The 18,580-nt window shown below is 37.2% G+C and overlaps 1 protein-coding gene across 2 annotated transcripts in view; it reads left to right on the top strand.

Moving 5' to 3' along the window:
• LOC105485449 (sorting nexin 7) overlaps positions 1-18,580 on the top strand; it is a 108,355-nt gene that overhangs the window by 69,593 nt on the left and 20,182 nt on the right. For both annotated transcript variants that reach the window (XM_011747805.3, XM_071074422.1), the window contains one exon: positions 15,951-16,103. In XM_011747805.3, the coding sequence (XP_011746107.2) occupies positions 15,951-16,103 (153 nt within the window). The remainder of the gene's footprint in view (positions 1-15,950; positions 16,104-18,580) is intronic.

Here is an 18,580-nt window from a genome sequence, read left to right as displayed (position 1 = left end):
ACAAGCAGGGGTTGCAATCCTAGTTTCTGACAAAACAGACTTTAAACCAACAAAGATCAAAAAGACAAAGAAAGGCATTACATAATGGTAAAGGGTTCAATTCAGCAAGAAGAGCTAACTAATCTAGATACATATGCACCCAATACAGGAGCATCCAGACTCATAAAAGAAGATCTTATAGACCTGCAAAAAGGCTTAGATTCCCACACAATAATAGTGGGATACTTTAACATACCACTCTCAATATTACACAGATCATCAAGACTGAAAATTAACAAAGATATTCAGTACTTAAACTCAGATAGGGATCAAGTGGACCTGATAGATATATACAGAACCCCCCACCCAAAAACAACAGAATATGCATTCTTCTCAGTGCTGCATGTTACTTACTCTAAAATCGATCACATAATTGGAAGTAAAACACTCCTCAACAAATACGAAAGAACTGAAATCATAACAGTCTCTCAGACAACAGCCCAGTCAAATTAGAACTCAAGACTAAGAAGCTCACTCAAAACTACACAACTATATGGAAATTGAACATCCTGCTCCTGAATGACTCCTGGCTAAATAATGAAATGAAATCAGAAATCAAGAAGTTCTTTGAACAAAGAAACAACATACCAGAATCTCTGGGATGCAGCTAAAGCAGTGTTTAAGAGGGAAATTTATAGCACTAAATGCCCGCTTCATAAAGCTAGAAAGATCTCAAGATCTCAAGTCAAAAACCTAACATCTCAACTAAAAAAACTAGAGAACAAAGAGCCAACAAACCCCAGAGCTAGAAGAAAACAAGAAATAACCAAGATCAGAGTGGAACTAAAGGAGATAGAAACACAAAAAACCCTTCAACAAATCAAGAAACCCAGGAGGGTTTTTTTTGTTTGTTTTTTGTTTTGTTTTTTTTAATTAATAGACTATTAGTAATGAAGAAAAGAGAGAAGAATCAAATAGACACAATAAAAAATGATGAAGGGGGATATCATCACTGACCCCACAAAAACGTAAACAACCATCAGAGAATACTGTAAACACTTCTATGCAAATAAACTAAGAAATCAAGAAGAAAATGATAAGTTCCTGGACACATGCACCCTTTCAAGACTGAACCAGGAAGAAGTTGAATCCTTGAATAGACCAATAATAAGTTCTGAAATTGAGGCAGTAATAAATAGCCTACCAACCAGAAAAGCCCAAGATCAGACAGATTTACAGCTGGATTCTACAAGGGGAACAAAAGGAGGCTGGTACCATTTTTACTGAAACTATTCTAAACAACTGGAAAGGAAGGATTCCTCCCTAATTCATTTTATGAGGCCAACATTAATACCAAAACCTAGCAGAAATACAATAAAAAAATAAAACTTCAGGCCAGTATCCCTGATGCACATCAATGTGAAAATCCTCAGTAACATACTGGCAAACGAAATCCAGCAGCATATCAAAAAGCTTATCCAGCATGATCAAGTAGGCTTCATCCCTGGGATGCAAGGCTGGTTCAACATATGCAAATCAATAAATGTAATCCATCACATAAACAACCAAAGACAAAAACCACATGATTGTCTCAATAGATGCAGAAAAGGCCTTCGATAAAATTCAACATTCCTTCATGTTAAAAACTCTCAATAAACTAGATATGAATGGAACATAACTCAAAATAATAGGAGCATTTATGACAAACCCACAGCCAATATCATAATGAATGGGCAAAATCTGGAAACAGTCCCGTTGAAAACCAGCACAAGACAAGAATGCAGTCTCTCACCACTCCTGTTCAGCTTAGGAAGTTCTGGCCAGGGCAGTCAGGCAAGAGAAGGAAATAAAGAATATTCAGATAGGAAGAGAGGAAATCAAAATGTCTCTGTTTCCAGCTGACGCAAGCCTATATCTAGAAAACGTCATCCTCTCAGCCGAAAAGCTTCTTAAGCTGATAAACAACTTCAGCAAAGTCTCAGGATACAAATAAATGTGCAAATATCACAAGCATTCCTATTCACTGACAGTAGTCAAGCAGAGAGCCAAATCATGAATGAATTCCCATTCACAATTTCACAAAAAGAATAAAATACCTAGGAATACAGCTAACAAAGGAAGTGAAGGACCTCTTTAAGGAGAATTACAAACCATTGCTCAAGGAAATCAGAGGACACAAACAAATGGATAAAACATTCCATACTCATGGGTAAGAAGAATCAATATTGTGAAAATGGCCATACTGCCCAAAGTAATTTATAGATTCAATGCTATTCTGGTTAAATTATCATTGACATTTTTCACAGAATTAGAAAAATTACTTTAAAATTCATATGAAACTAAGAAAGAGCCCAGCTAGCCAAGAAAATACTAAGCAAAAAGAACAAAGCGGGAAGCATCTTGCTACCTGACTTCAAACTATACTACAATGCTATAGTAACCAAAACAACATGGTACTGGTACGAATACAGACACACAGACCAATGGAACAGAATAGAGAACTTAGAAATAAGACTGCACACCCACAACCATCTGATCTTCAACAAAACTGACAAAAACAAGCAATGGGGAAAGGATTCTCTATTTTAAAAATGGTGCTGGGAGAACAAGCTTGTCATATGCAAAAAATTGAAACTGGACCCCTTCCTTACACCTTACACAAAAATTAATTCAAGTTGAATTAAAGACTTAAATGTAAAAACCCAAACTATAAAATTCCTAGAATGCAATCTAGGCAGTACCCTTCAGGACATAGGCATGGGCAAAGATTTCATGAGGAAGATGTCAAAAGCAATTGCAATAAAAGCAAAAGTTGACAAATGGGATCTAATTAAACTAAAGAGCTCCTGCACAACAAAAGAAACTATCACCAGAGTGAACAGACAACCTACAGAATGGGAGAAAATGCTTTCAGTCTGTGTATCTGACAAAGGTCTAATAACTAGAATCTACAAGGAACTTAAATTTACAAGGAAAAAAATCACCTCATTAAAAAGTGGGTACAGGACATGAACAGACACTTCTCAAAAGAAAACAAAATCTGTGCAGCCAACAAACATTAAAAAAGCTCAACATCCCTGATCATTAGAGAAGTCCAAATCAAAACTGTAATTAGCTACCATCTCATGACGGTCACAACGGCAATTATTAAAAGGTCAAGAAACAACAGATGCTCGTGAGGCTGTGGAGAAATAGGAACACTTTTACAGTGTTGGTGAGAATGTAATTAGTTCAACCATTGTTGAAGACAGTGTGGTGATTCCTCAAAGACCTAGAACTAGAAATACCATTTGACTCAGCAATTCCATTACTGGGTATATACCCAAAGGAATATAAATCATTCTGTTATAAAGATACATGCACATGTATGTTCATTGCAGCATTGTTCACAAAAGCGAAGGCATGGAACCAACCCAAATGCTCATCAATGTTAGGCTGGATAAAGAAAATACGGTACATATATACCATGGAATACTATGCAGCTGTGAAAAGGAATGAGATCTTGTCATTTGCAAGGACATGGATGGAGCTGGAAGCCATTATCCTCAGCAAACTAACGCAGGAACAGAAAACCAAACACCACATGTTCCCGCTTATAAATGGGAGCTGAACAGTGAGAACATGTGGGCACAGGGAGGGGAACAACACACACTGGGCCCTGTTGGCGGGGGTGGTGGGGAGAGAGAACATCGGGAAAACTAGCTAATGCATACTAGGCTTAATACCTGGGTGATGGGTTGATAGGTGCAGCAAACCACCATGGCATGTTTACCTATGTAACAAACCTGCACATCCTGCACATGCATTGTGGAACTTAAAAAAACAAAAATCCTTAGATGGAGTTTGCTAAACAATTAGGAAGAAGAAAAGTATAGTTGAGAACTAGCCTGCAGTACTGTCATAGGGACTTGCATCGCATGCCTAATTCTGCTTTTGCATTACTGAAAGGTAAGCCAGCTGGACTGGGAGCATGAGGGCAGGGGCAGAGAGCTACCTCCAAGAGCTACAGAGAAAGTTAAGTGAAATGCCACATATGACATATGGCGCAGGGCCTGATCATAGTAGGTACTCAGAAATGTTCATCTAGCAGGCACATGTTAAGAATCTGCAATATGCAGTAGACTTGCTGAAACATAGCTACCCTTACTAACCCTACTCTTATGACTCTCATGAAGTCCCTACCCTTTCTTACTATCAAGTTATCCTTGATATGTTAGAGATAAAGAAACACAAAGACATTAAGATGATCAAAAGGCCTTCCAGCAAGAATGTAAAGATCAGGGCTGTTTGTCATCTCCTTGATAACAAAGTTGGTTTCACCAGACTGAGTAGATAGTTCCTCATTTTTTGTGTCCATCCCTCCAAAAGGTAATTGTTCTCTTTTGTAGTTCTTGCCAACTCCAGAGCTATTTTAAAGCAAATCGTAAATAGCTGCAGTCTCCTGCTCGAAAGTCCAAATAAGCTCTCACCATTTGTAAGAGGCCATAGGATAGTCAAGTGAATTCAATGACGTCATTGTTATTTCTATTAGTAAATTTGAAAGTAAAGTTCCTGCCTCTGTAATAGACACATATTGAGGGAAATAGCATCAGAGTATCAAACTTAAGTCTTAAGAGCAAAAGACTACCCAGTCATCTTTAAACACACTTTACTCTCTAAGAGGAAAAGCTCGGTTATTTTTAAATATTTAGCATTAGATCAAATGTATGCACTCTGGATACATTATTTTTATATCTTATTTAGTTTATAAGTAATCCCATTTTATTAAATTTTTCTCCAAATTTTATTTATTATAAAGTATTTTTGGAAACTTAGATTTGTGGAATATGTTCTTTTTAACAATTAAAAAATATTTTCTATATTTTATTTGCTACTCTAACCTTGTGAGAATGCAGTTCTCATCTGTAATAGTTATATGTAGATATTTGTGATACAATTTCCAAGACCATATTTTGTCAGAAAGAAAATACTATCTTTATTCTCTTAATGAGATTCCAAAATGTTCTATCACTTTAATCTTTTCCATAAAGTTAATAAAATTATTTTGTTTTTTTTGTGATTTTTTTTTTTTACTCTTCACATTCCAGTTAATCATTTGGTTGAAAAAGCTAATAAACCATATTTTCAGAGATTTATGCAACTTTAATATTAGGTCTGTTTCTGATGGTTATGCTTATGTGAAGATATGTTCTTGAAAGTTTAAATTTGTAAAGGTAATATTAAATTAGAATTTATAAAAGCACTTTTTAATGAAAATTATTAGAATATTATGTTTCTGGATTAGTTTTACCAAAAGTCAGTGTTGAGTGTATAAGGAGAAAAACCTCCAATATGATTAAATGGGCTAGTGAGATTAGTGTCCCAGTGGTGATGTTAGTAGTCATATGCTCTTTAAAAATGGAATAATACTAAAACAGTGCTCTGTTATGCAGTTCTAGAAATGGTCCTATGAGTCCATGCCAACAGAATGTAGTTTTTATTTTCTGATAATAATGCTTGGATTTATCACATTACTTTTCCCACCTGCCCATGTGACCTGTAAACATTCACAACATGATGACCAGGGTTCACAGCGCAGCCAGTGCTTATGGAACCCAGTGCATCTGTTTTGACCCTTTTAATCATCAGACCATTCCCTATCGGGGGAAACCCCACCCCTGATATTTAACGTGGGTTCTTTTCTATTTCCCTAAGCGTCAATTGGTCTGAGAAATAAAGGGAAAGAGTACAAGAGAGAGAAATTTCAAAGCTGGGTGTCCTGGGGAGACATCACGTGTTGGCAGGTTCTGTGATGCTCCCTGAGCCGTAAAACCAGCAAGTTTTTATCAGCGATTTTTAAACGGGGAGGGAGTGTACGAATAGGGTGTGGGTCACAGAGATCACATGCTTCACAAGGTAATAAAGTATCACAAAGCAAATGGGGGCAGGGCAAGATCACAGGACCACAGGACGGGGTGAAATTAAAATTGCTAATGAAGTTTCAGCACGCATTGTCATTGATAACATCAGGTGACAGGGTTTGAGAGCAGACAACCTGTCTGACCAAAATTTATTAGGCGGGAATTTCCTCATCCTAATAAGCCTGGGAGTACTACAGGAGACGGGGGCTTAATTCATCGCTTTGGCTTCGACCATAAAAGAACCACCCCTACGGGGGCCGTTCATAGGCCTACCCTCAGGAGCGCATTCTCTTTCTCAGGGATGTTCCTTGCTGAGAAAAAGAATTCAGCAATATTTCTTCTATTTGCTTTTGAAAGAAGAGAAATATGGCTCTGTTCCGCCTGGCTCACCAGCAGTCAGAGTCCAAGGCCATCTCCCTTGTTCCCTGAACATTGCTATTATTCTCTTCCTTTTTCAAGGTGCCCAAATTTCATATTGTTCAAGCACACATGCTCTACAAACAATTTGTGCAGTTAACGCAGTCATCACAGGGTCCTGAGGCAACATATATCCTCCTCAACTTATGAAGATGATGGGATTAAGAGATTAAAGACAGGCATAGGAAATCACAAGGGTATTGATTGGGGAAGTGATAAGTGTCCATGAAGTCTTCACAATTTATGTTCAGAGATTGCGGTAAAGACAGGCATAAGAAATTATAAAAGTATTAATTTGGGGAACTAGTAAATGTCCATGAAATCTTCACAATTTATGTTCTTCTGCCATGGCTTCAGCCGGTCCCTCCATTCGGGGTCCCTGACTTCCCGCAACAATTCCTTAGATAACTTTGAACTGAATCAGAAAAAGCAAGCCAGATCTAACAAGAAAGGGAGGAAATGACCTTCAGCTGGATTGGGATCCCTCCAATAGATGGGGCATGACATGAACTTCATGCGTCTTTTATTCATCCACTCGTTGCTGCCTTTTATACTGTACTGTCCATGGGTAAGAAATAACAAAATAACATTTAATATGTTATTGGTGGACTTATTTGTAGTGTGATTTTTTAAAAATTATTTCCTTTTTTTTCCCCCTGTAATTTTGTTTCTTCTCAGGAATCAGCAAATTCTGTTTTCACTTTTTAAGACTAATAATAATACTTTTTAGAGAAATATGTCAGCCTTACCAAAGTTTGGTCATATTCCCCTCTCAGGAAAAATAGTTATAACTAAAAACAATTCAAAATTTATTCCTGCCCTTTATTCTTTTTTTTTTTTTTAGAATGAACAAAAGAAAACTCCAAAGTATAGGAATACTGTTTTTTATAAGAATAAAAGTTTTTTTTTAAAGTATAAGAATAGTGTTTTATTTAGCTTCAAGTGCCTCAAGGAGCTATGTGCTTATTACAGTATATCTCTCATAACATCTACCATGTGCCTGGCCCATAGTAGACAGGAAAAATATTTATTAGCTAAGTGAATAAACTTCATATTTTTACTTCATAATTCTCACAAAGTAGTTGTCTTGGTGAGCATGAGCTGCTTCAGAATTCCCTAATGTTTCCCTCTTTGTCTTTGGACTTCAGTAGAAAAATTTTCAGTTCTTTTTCACAGGAACTCAACTCAACATCACATAACTCAATTACTATACAGTCATGTGTTATTAAGTGGTAGGGATATGTTCTGAAAAATGTGTTTTTCGGCATTCTCATCATTGTGCGAATATTGTAGAGTATACTTACACAACCTCAAGATGTCATGCTCTACTGCACACCCAGGCTCTGTGGTATATAGCATGTTGTTCCTGAGTCACAAACCTGTACAGCATTTTATTTTAGTCCATTGAAACACAATGGCAAATATTTGTGTATCTAGACATAGAAAAAGTACAGTAAAAATACCATGTGATTATCTTATGGAAGGAATCACTGTCATATATGCAGATTGTCATTGACTGAAATGTTATGTGGCACATGACTCTACAAAGTTTCCTGAATCTGTTTGCATTTCTTACTAACTTGATTTAATTAAATGTGAATGACGTTTGAATGACTTATAACCAGTAAAATGATTTACAGTGTTCAGATAGCCCTGAAAGCTTAGCACTTCAAAATGCAGATGGTCCGTGAATTCTGATGGTTCCATTTAGGATTATTCAACTTTAAGGTGGGGTTACAGTTTCTATTGAATGTGTTTGGTTTTCTCACTATCCTAAAGTCAAAAAATCCTAAGTTGAATGATTTTAAATTGGAGACGGTCTGCTGTGTTACCAGCATTAAATACATTTTTGACTTACAATATTTTCAACTAACAGTGGGTTTATTGGGATTTAGGTGTAGCCCAAAAAGTATCTGAGACAGGTCTTAATCCGTTTAGTTTATTTTGCCAAGGTTAGGGACATGCGTGGAGGAAATAAACATGGAGTCACAGAAACAGTCTGTGGCCTGTAACTTTCTCCAAAGATGATTTTGAAGGCTTCAGTATCTAAAGGGGAAAAGTGGGCTGGAGGGGAAATAGTGAGGGTACTGTTATCCACTTGTTGCAAGAGAAAAGGAGCAGGTAGGGGAGTAGTCAGTTATGTATTCCTCTCAGCCTCAGTGAATGGGCACTTTACATAAGATAAGGTGAACTTAGAGTAGCTACATGTGGAGATATTTAATCTTTTTATCTATAGGTATCTGCTTAGGAACAAAAGGAAAGGCAGCTTCTTGCATGACTCAGCTTTCAGCTTAATGTTTTTCTTTTGGCATAGTGAATTGGGGTTCAGGTTGGAGTTTTTGTTTTCTTTTACATAGGTAAGTCAGGAGCATCCGTAATTAATTGTTTCCAAAGAGGTATCAAAGAGGTCAGGGTCAACAAATAAAAACAGATGTATATATTTATGTGTTTGAATGAGGAGGATTAGTCATTCATTTTAGAGGACCAAATGTTTTAACAGTTTCCAAATGAACCACGTTACCGTTTTTAGTTCAAACAAGACTTCCAAAGCAGTTTAAGCATCATTGAAACATCAAATAAAAAACCTTGATAATGGAGAGAGGTCTCTCCCAAAAGAGCAGAGCTGCACATCAGTTTTACTTACTTCCTTAGACATATACCTGTAATTTTTAAAATTTAAAATGTCAGCTCTGCTTTGGTGCAATCGGTATGTCAATTGGTGTATCCATATTATCTCCCAGCCTGCCCAAACTACCCAAATTAGTGTAGCAAAGTCTTTTTGGAAGCTTCAAAGCTTAACTTTAATCTTGATTCCTGCTAGCCTCCAAAAATTGTTTGCTCTGTCTGCAACTAAATGGTTTTGAATGTTTATATAACAGTGTCCCTCACTTTGCAATACTATTTGGGACAGTGAATGTATTACCACTGTTAGCCTTCAGGCCATCATCTCCTATCACACCTTGCAGTAACTGTTCTTCCAGTTAACCTTATCAGCAATGCAGACTTTTCTCACAGTGCCCACCATCTACATCAGGGCTAGACCCTCCTGACTCTGCCTCCCAGCATTTCAGTCGCTGCTTTTCAGTTTCTGTGGCATCAGGGGTCTGATCTTTACCACTGTTCTCTAGTCCTCTTTCTTAAACTCCTTCACACCTCCACTTGTCTTCAATAAAAATCCAAACAACCTGCAGGAGAATCCCTGTAGGACTTGGCACTGCCTGCCTCTCTGTCCTTTTCCTTAGCTCTTCATCTACTCGTACTGTACTGTAGGTATCAACCTTAAAGAACCATCTGTAGTTCTTCAGAAACTCCAAGGTAAACATGCTTCTGTGAACTAACGTCTGCAGTTTGCTTTGCATGAATGCCTTTCAAGTTTTCTTTTCCTGATTACTTATTTATTTCTCCCCAATGGCATCAGTCTGTGAGAGCAAGGTCCATCTCTTCCCCCTCCATTTTCGTTCCTAACGCAGACTAGATGGATGCTGAGTGGAAGCTGCTGGGTGAATGAGTGAGAACCAACCAGATCCTCCCTATTGATTTTTATTCTTGATTCCTTAGTCCCATTTTAGATGAACTGGTTTCCTTTCTTCTCCTCCTTTGTTTCTCTCTTAACAATTTCCACATACCTCTGACTCAATCTGGCTGAAGTACAGCTCTGCCTTGATCAAAACCTTCAGTGGATAACCATCTCTTGCAAAATCCTTTTCATGCTCAATATCATTTCCAGCCTTTACTTGTCAGTCTCTCTAATCTGCATTTGCAGCTGCATTTCCCATGCTTCTCCTTGCCAACTCCAGACCAGCCTCTTGTCCATTCTTTTGTCACACTCTGTAGCATAGTATTTATGTGATTGTGTTCATATATATCCTCAGATAGGTGTTTCCTTGTCCCAGTCACTGACTAGTTAATTAAAAGTCAAAATGTCCCCTACCCCACAATCAGAATTAATCTCCCATTCTGTATCTGTAAATACTACTTTTACGTTTTTCCTTCCATTATGGTATCCCATTCTACTTTTTATTATAGCCTTTGGTTTTTGCTTTACTTTTGCGTACCTGTACCTAATAGATTACAAACTCCTTGAGATAACAGCTATATCAGTTTAACCTTGAAAGCCACAGACAAGCTTGCCCAATCAATGGCTGGTGCTATTCAGTCAGTATGAATAGAGCACCTGCCTTGACTGGCAGACATCGGTTTGAATCCCTGATATGCCACAAATAGCTATGTAATCTCTTTTCTTTCTTCTGGTTTCCCAGCTTGTAATAGGAAGATGATAATACCACATTTGTAACGTGCTTATGCAGATTAAGTGAAATAATGTATGGAAAGCATATAGCTTAAAACAATGGCCCATGACACAATGCAAAAAATAGTCATGATTACTGCTGTTACTGTTACTATAGACATGTACTCACCACTGTAGAAACATATTGTTTTGTTTGAGCTTTTAGGATTAATGACTTTAATTGTGTGGCTAATTTCTAGCTGAATATAACTGAAGCTAGAAATTACCCATTAGCCTTACTATTAAATATAAAGCATGTTTTCACTATCTTACAGTCTTTTATTATTACTTATTTTGGCATTACAACATTTTGCAGGCAGCAAGGATTGCTTGCTTCTTCAATTTTTCCAATAACAGAAGGCTAAACTGCTGTCAGTATTTGTGAAAAGAAGGTTAATACCAAGCCTTAAATCCTATCTAGCCCAGTCTTTTCCATGCTATTTTGCAGTAAATGAGTTGAATTTCCCACGGTTAGAGTTATTGAAACCTGACATGTGGTGTTGGAGGGAACAATAAAACACCAGAAGGACTTCTTTAGCCTGCCAGTGGGCTATTCTCCCCCTCAGGTTAACTTTTGTTGAGTATATATGTTCTATTAGAACTTGGATGGATGGCACAGTCAGAATGCGTAGTCTTTGTGCCAAAGAACTTAGTAAAATTGAAGTCAACGAAGGGGAAAGGTATCTAATTATATTATGCTTTTGTAAATTGTTGGGAAAGATGTAGTGCAGATCATTCCTAATTTGAATTAGGTGTTTTGTGTTTATTATGTTAGTGTTTCTTAGAATTGAAATTATGGGAAGATGATTCACTGTGAGGAAATACCTAATTTTTTTACCTTCCTTTTTTCCAACTAAAATTATGAATAACTCATCAAAGAAAGGAAAAACCTGATATAGTCACCAAAAAATGACAAGAATTCATCATACATATTTAAAGCATATGTGTCGTTTTCTACACTGGTGAAAATAGATTGAGGAAATAGCACTAGAAATTGGCTTAAGACCTAGACACTGGTAGAAGAATGACATATTACCAGAGACTAAAATACCAGAAGAAGAGAGGAAATTAATGTCAGTTTCACCAGCTGATGATGATGGTGATGATGATGGTGAGAACATTTAGTAGGCAAATTTTCAGGCCCTGTGTAAGTCAATTAGTGGTCATTGTTTCATGCTGCAGTTTTTATAAGAATCCCAATGAAATGCATGTTATTATTTTTACCTTTGTTTTACAGTTAAAGATACTAGGGCTTCAACAGGTAGTCTTACTCAATGTCGCATAACTTGTAAACGACAGAAGTGGGACTTAAACTGAGACCAGGCTAACCCACTGTCAGTCCTCTTAATCCCAGTGCTGTACTGATAAGGCTACAATCTTTTCTGTAGGTGACAGTGAGGGCAAAGTTCTGAGAGTGAGTTCTTAAGTTCTTCTCTAGGAACACGCTCTGCTGGTTATGGCAGAGCCACCAACTGACCAGAACACCACTTCAAAGGCTTTAATGAGGGAGATTTACAGATTGACATGGAAAAACTCTTTGTAGTAAATCCTTTATGGCAGGGACACCATTTTAAGCTGCATCAGGAAGAAGACAAAGATAGACTATGTGATTTAGATACTATGTTTCCTGAAAGCCAATTTCAGTGGAACCACTCTATCAGCATTCCACGCCATTGCATGGCAATTTAAACTGCAAAGCCTAAGCAGAGGAGAGTTAACAGTGTGATTACAATTGGTGTATGTACCCCTTGATCCTAGATGGAGACGTTCTGTTAATAATCCCCATCTGGCTATGCAAATGGCAAGATTCCATCCAACAATCCAGAGGAGGCTCTCTAACATCCCTGAGGTCTCCTAGCAGACCCAGATCCTATTTGAGTTTGGCCTTTCAACAATTTTATTATGGCTGTAGGTGCCTATTTCCAAGCACCGACAGCCTGTCATTATTAGTTATTCAATAACATCCCATTGGACATGTTCTTTAAGATTTAGCAAAATAATTACCCAGAAGACTACAGAGTCCCATAAAGTATTCTCACTGATATAGTTTGACCGTACAAACAAAACAAGAGAGTGAAAAAACACAGACAAAAACATGAAAGTCAGCCTTTCTACTGAAATAGATCTCACATTGGTAATGCAAGTTTTATATAATACCAAATATCTATTATTTGAGAAATGAAAGCACACACAGCTGCTGTGAAATAAGAACAGAAGTGAAATTTCATATTAAAAAGGAACTAATTCAGACAAGCATTGGAAGTAACATTTTATTGGTTCTAAGACATTTTTACATTTCAGCATCTTAAAATAGGAATTCTTTTTAAAAGATGGCCTCTCACAAATACTTTGTCGTGAAATGGTGGTAACATATAAGGCCCCTTTTAAAACATGAGCGAGATGATGTCATTTCTGTTCAAATCTTCCTGGCTTTGGATCTCCATAAAATCCAAGAACCTTAACCGTAGACTACATGGCTCAGTATGATCTGGCCACTCACTTGCTTCTCTAACCTCATTTCCCAGGACTTTCCCCCGCCCTCGTTTTTTTCTCTCTTTCTTGCAACCATGCTGGTCTTTCCGTTCTTTTTTTTTTTTTTTTTTAATTATTATTATTATACTTTAAGTTCTAGGGTACATGTGCATAACGTACAGGTTTGTTACATATGTATACTTGTGCCATGTTGCTGTGCTGCACCCATCAACTCGTCAGCAACCATCAACTCGTCACTTACATCAGGTATAACTCCCAGTGCAATCCCTCCCCCCTCTCCCCTCCCCACGATAGGCCCCGGTGTGTGATGTTCCCCTTCCCAAGTCCAAGTGATCTCATTGTTCAGTTCCCGCCTGTGAGTGAGAACATGCGGTGTTTGGTTTCTGTTCTTGTGATAGTTTGCTGAGAATGATGGTTTCCAGCTGCATCCATGTCCCTACAAAGGACACAAACTCATCCTTTTTTATGGCTGCATAGTATTCCATGGTGTATATGTGCCACATTTTCTTAATCCAGTCTGTCACTGATGGACATCTGGGTTGATTCCAAGTCTTTGCTATTGTGAATAGTGCTGCAATAAACATACGTGTGCATGTGTCTTTATAGCAGCATGATTTATAATCCTTTGGGTATATACCCAGTAATGGGATGGCTGGGTCATATGGTACTTCTAGTTCTAGATCCTTGAGGAATCGCCATGCTGTTTTCCATAATGGTTGAACTAGTTTACAATCCCACCAACAGTGTAAAAGTGTTCCTATTTCTCCACATCCTCTCCAGCACCTGTTGTTTCCTGACTTTTTAATGATTGCCATTCTAACTGGTGTGAGATGGTATCTCATTGTGGTTTTGATTTGCGTTTCTCTGATGGCCAGTGATGATGAGCATTTTTTCATGTGTCTGTTGGCTGTATGAATGTCTTCTTTTGAGAAATGTCTGTTCATATCCTTTGCCCACTTTTTGATGGGGTTGTTTGTTTTTTTCTTGTCAATTTGTTTGAGTTCTTTGTAGGTTCTGGATATTAGCCCTTTGTCAGATGAGTAGATTGCAAAAATTTTCTCCCATTCAATGACCATACTGCCCAAGGTAATTTTTAGATTCAATGCCATCCCCATCAAGCTACCAATGAATTTCTTCACAGAATTGGAAAAAACTGCTTTAAAGTTCATAGGGAACCAAAAAAGAGCCCACATTGCCAAGACAATCCTAAGTCAAAAGAACAAAGCTGGAGGCATCACGCTACCTGACTTCAAACTATACTACAAGGCTACAGTAACCAAAACAGCATGGTACTGGTACCAAAACAGAGATATAGACCAATGGAACAGAACAGAGTCCTCAGAAATAATACCACCCATCTACAGCCATCTGATCTTTGACAAACCTAAGAAAAACAAGAAATGGGGAAAGGATTCCCTATTTAATAAATGGTGCTGGGAAAATTGGCTAGCCATAAGTAGAAAGCTGAAACTGGATACTTTCCTTACTCCTTATACGAAAATTAATTCAAGATGGATTAGAGACTTAAATGTTAGGCCTAATACCATAAAAACCCTACAAGAAAACCTAGGTAATACCATTCAGGACATACGCATGGGCAAGGACTTCATGTCTGAAACCCCAAAAGCAACGGCAACAAAAGCCAAAATTGACAAATGGGATCTCATTAAAATAAAGAGCTTCTGCACAGCGAAAGAAACTACCATCAGAGTGAACAGGTCTTTCCGTTCTTAAATCACCTAGGCATACTTCCACCTCCAGGTCATTGCCCTTGGTGTTTCCTTTCCTGGGAATGTGTTTCCTCTGCTGGGAATGTGTTTCCACTGAGAAGCCCATGGTTCACTCTCACATCTACTTCAGATATTTATTCAAGTCATACTTATTTAGGCTTTCCCTGATTTAGGCTTTCCCTGGCCACCTTATCTGAAATTGCAGCATCCTAACATTTCCTGTCTACTTTTCTGCTTCATTTTTCTCTCTAGCATTTATTACCAGCGGACAGTTCGTATTTTTTATTTACCTTGCCTGTAGTTTGTCTCTCCCCAGTAGAGTATAAGCTGTGGTAAAAACAGGGATTTTTGTGTATTTTCTTCACTACTGAATCTCCAGGTCTTAGACAAATGCCCGCTACAGACAAGACACTTAGTAAATATACACTGAATATATGAATAGCTATAATATAAATGTATAAATACATATATATGAATATGCCAAATATAAAAAAATAAATCAATGGATTACATACTGAAAGGCTGATAAGGTGGGGAAGAGGGTAAATATTACACTAAGTCTGTCTGGTGGCTCATGGTCTAGGATCTGGGCATCTTGCGCTATAAACTTGCCTCTGTTACTGGCTATCTGAGTAAAGTTTACAAGTTAATCCCTTGGGCCTCCAGGCGGGACTAGAGTATGGATGTTATAACCTCTCAGTTAATTGAGCCTTCTGCTAAAAACAATTGAAAAATGAGGACCAGAACTGGGAAGCTGAAGTGACTGAAACCGTATTTTTTAATGTAAATATTATCACCAGAAATGGTAGTTGTAAGGAGAGTCTTAATACAAAAGACTTTAGAGTTAATTTTTGGCTCAGTTGCTTTTGTTTTCTAAATAGTGAAACTGAAGCCCAGGATTTGAGAGACTTAGCCAAGGTCAAGTGTTAATTGGTGGCCAGCCATAGAACTGTACTCAACAACCCTGACTGAACCCCGTGTTCTTTTTACTTTCGTTAGTACATATGATAAATACTGGTGATTAAGAACAAAAAAGAGTTATACTTAGGCTATTTTGGTATTTTGTTCAACTTAATATTTGATGAATTCACCTAATGGAAATAATACATAGGTCAATTTGTCTCTCTTTGTGACCTAATTCAGCTTCCAGAGGAGATTGGAAAACTTGAAGATAAAGTGGAATGCGCTAATAATGCCCTGAAAGCAGATTGGGAAAGATGGAAACAAAATATGCAAAATGACATCAAGTTAGCATTTACAGATATGGCTGAGGAGAATATCCATTATTATGAACAGGTAATTAGTGTTATTTGATATTGCTTCATTTTAAAGTTATATTCTCATTTACTTTTGGTCTGTCCAATGTTGAAAGAGTGTATTAAAGAACCAGTGTCACATTCTGATGCCCCTCTGGTAGCTCAGTTTCGATGAAGTTGTCAGTTACATTTGGTTTTTTATCCTCAGTTTGTTGTTTTGGATTTCGATTCTTCAAAAGCATTTGATAATGCTTTCTAATGATTCTCCTAACTACTCCTCTTTCCTCTCTCTTTTCCATTTATAAAGATGTGGCAAAGGAAGGAAAGGAACAGCGGTTTGAATGAGCAGAAAATCAGTTCAGGCCCTGTTCCCTATATCCTTGCTATCCCCATCTTCTGTAGCTATTCTAAAACCATCAACAAAGGAGCACCCTATTCCATCAGCAAAAGAGTAACAACATCTTTTTTTTTTTAAGGTCATTTTGTTTTTCAGATGATTGTATTTCATTTTTTTACAACTAACTTTTCCTCAGATAAGTTTTTTGTTTTTCTTTTTAAATTGTAAACATACTTTTCCTAGAAAGTATATTTTAAAATAACATCTTTAACTTTATCTCTGGCTGAATTAATGAATATATGAAATTATTACATTAACAAAATTATGTCCTATAGCAGTGGTCCCCACCCTTTTTCGTACCAGGGACAGGTTTCATGGAAGATGATTCTTCCATGGACCTAGGTGGGAGCGGGGTTAGTTTCAGGATGAAACTGCTCTACCTCAGATCATCAGCCATTAGTTAGATTGTCATAAGGAGCATGCAACTTAGATCCCTTACATGCGCTCCTGTGAGAATCTAATGCTGCCTCTGATCTGATAGGGAGTAGAGCTCAGGCGGTAATGCTCACCCACCGCTCACCTGCTGTGTGGCTGGGTTCCTAACAGGCCAGTGACCAGTACCGGTCCATGGCCCAGGGGTTGAGAACCCCTGTAATTTAGAGTATATAGTGCTTATCAGTTTAAAAGAACTTTAAACTGAAATATTATATATCTTGAAAGATTAACTGATATTGATGTTTTTATTCAACAAGAGTTAATTAAGCTCCTTCTATCACCAGACATTGTGCCTGGCCCTGGAGAGACCACAGTATGCAAGGCAAACACAATCCCTTTCTCACATAGTTACAGCCAATGACGGGAACAGTCACAAAGAGAGCATAACAAAATGGTATAAAGGTTAGGTATAGAAAGACATTGCAGTGGCATATAACCTAATCTAGGAAAAATAAGGATATGTTTATGCAGAGACCTGAATGAAGAATAAGGAGTTGCCAGATAAGGGTGTGAGAAATGGAGTTGGAGGCAGAGAAAACACATGTACAAAAGCCTCGAAGGGAGAGAGAACATGTTCAGATAACTGAGGTTCTTTTTTGGAGGAAGAAAGAGTGAAGGTAGTTTTGAATTGAAAGATTAGGCTGAAGAGTGCTATATAAATTTAGTCTTTTAAGGGAAATGGGAACCTTTGAGTAGTTTTCAGCAGGGAACTGACAGCATCAGACTTGCCTTTTGGAAAGATCACTCTGACTGTACATGGGTCAGAGTTAGGCAACACTGGACATGATGAGACTAGTTAGGAGGCAGGAAAGGCAGAGATGTGAACTGACCTAGGAGTTTCATGTTAGTGGGCTAGAGATTATCGAACAGATCTGTGGTTTTGTTTTGTTTTGTTTTGTTTTTTAACTGGGTAGAACTGGAAAGATCATTTTCTATCTCTCCTTAATTTTTCATTCTGATAACAACTATAAGTAAAATCAAGTATCTAAAATGAATTTCCCATAAATCTCAGATTTTGAATGATATAAAATATTTCTTTTTAATAAAGCACATTTATCAACATAAAGCTTTATTACCGTTTAACTGTTTAAATCCATAGAGCTAACCTTACCTCTCCTTTTTAGTAGAAATTGTCTACACTTAAATTACAGAATTGTTAAGAAAGTCACTTGTTATGAATAACAAAACAAATCAAAAATTTAATTGAGATAATTTATAAGAAAATGTCTTAAAACATGCATTTTTCTATAAACGATTATAAAACCTAAGTATATTAGGGTATAAAAATCACAGGACAAATGCACTTAATATATTTTCCATTAAATGATAAGATCTGCCAATTTTTCTAAATTTGGATTTTTTTTAAAGTGTTCATAACAATTCCACAGCATTCCAACTAAAATGTTTGGGTTTTGACCATACTTCTCACGTAAATACGTATTTTTTTCAGTCTCATTGATTGAATTCAGTTTATATAAAATGTTCCTTTCTTAGAAACAGTTAAAAGAGCATCGCTGTGCCATATTGCAAATTTTGTTTTTCACAGCAGTTTCTATCAGTGTGTGATGTTTTTAACTCTTTCCCCAAGTGTACTACAGTTCTAAATGTTACAAAAATATATCAAGTGTCCTCCATCTTAAATGTATAAATTTGGAGGGATCATTGTTTTTCGTTTGTATAACTTC

The sequence above is a fragment of the Macaca nemestrina genome, chromosome 1, assembly GCF_043159975.1.
Source record: "Macaca nemestrina isolate mMacNem1 chromosome 1, mMacNem.hap1, whole genome shotgun sequence".
In the NCBI taxonomy this organism is placed as follows: domain Eukaryota; kingdom Metazoa; phylum Chordata; class Mammalia; order Primates; family Cercopithecidae; genus Macaca; species Macaca nemestrina.
This window is presented reverse-complemented; position numbering and strand designations above follow the sequence as displayed.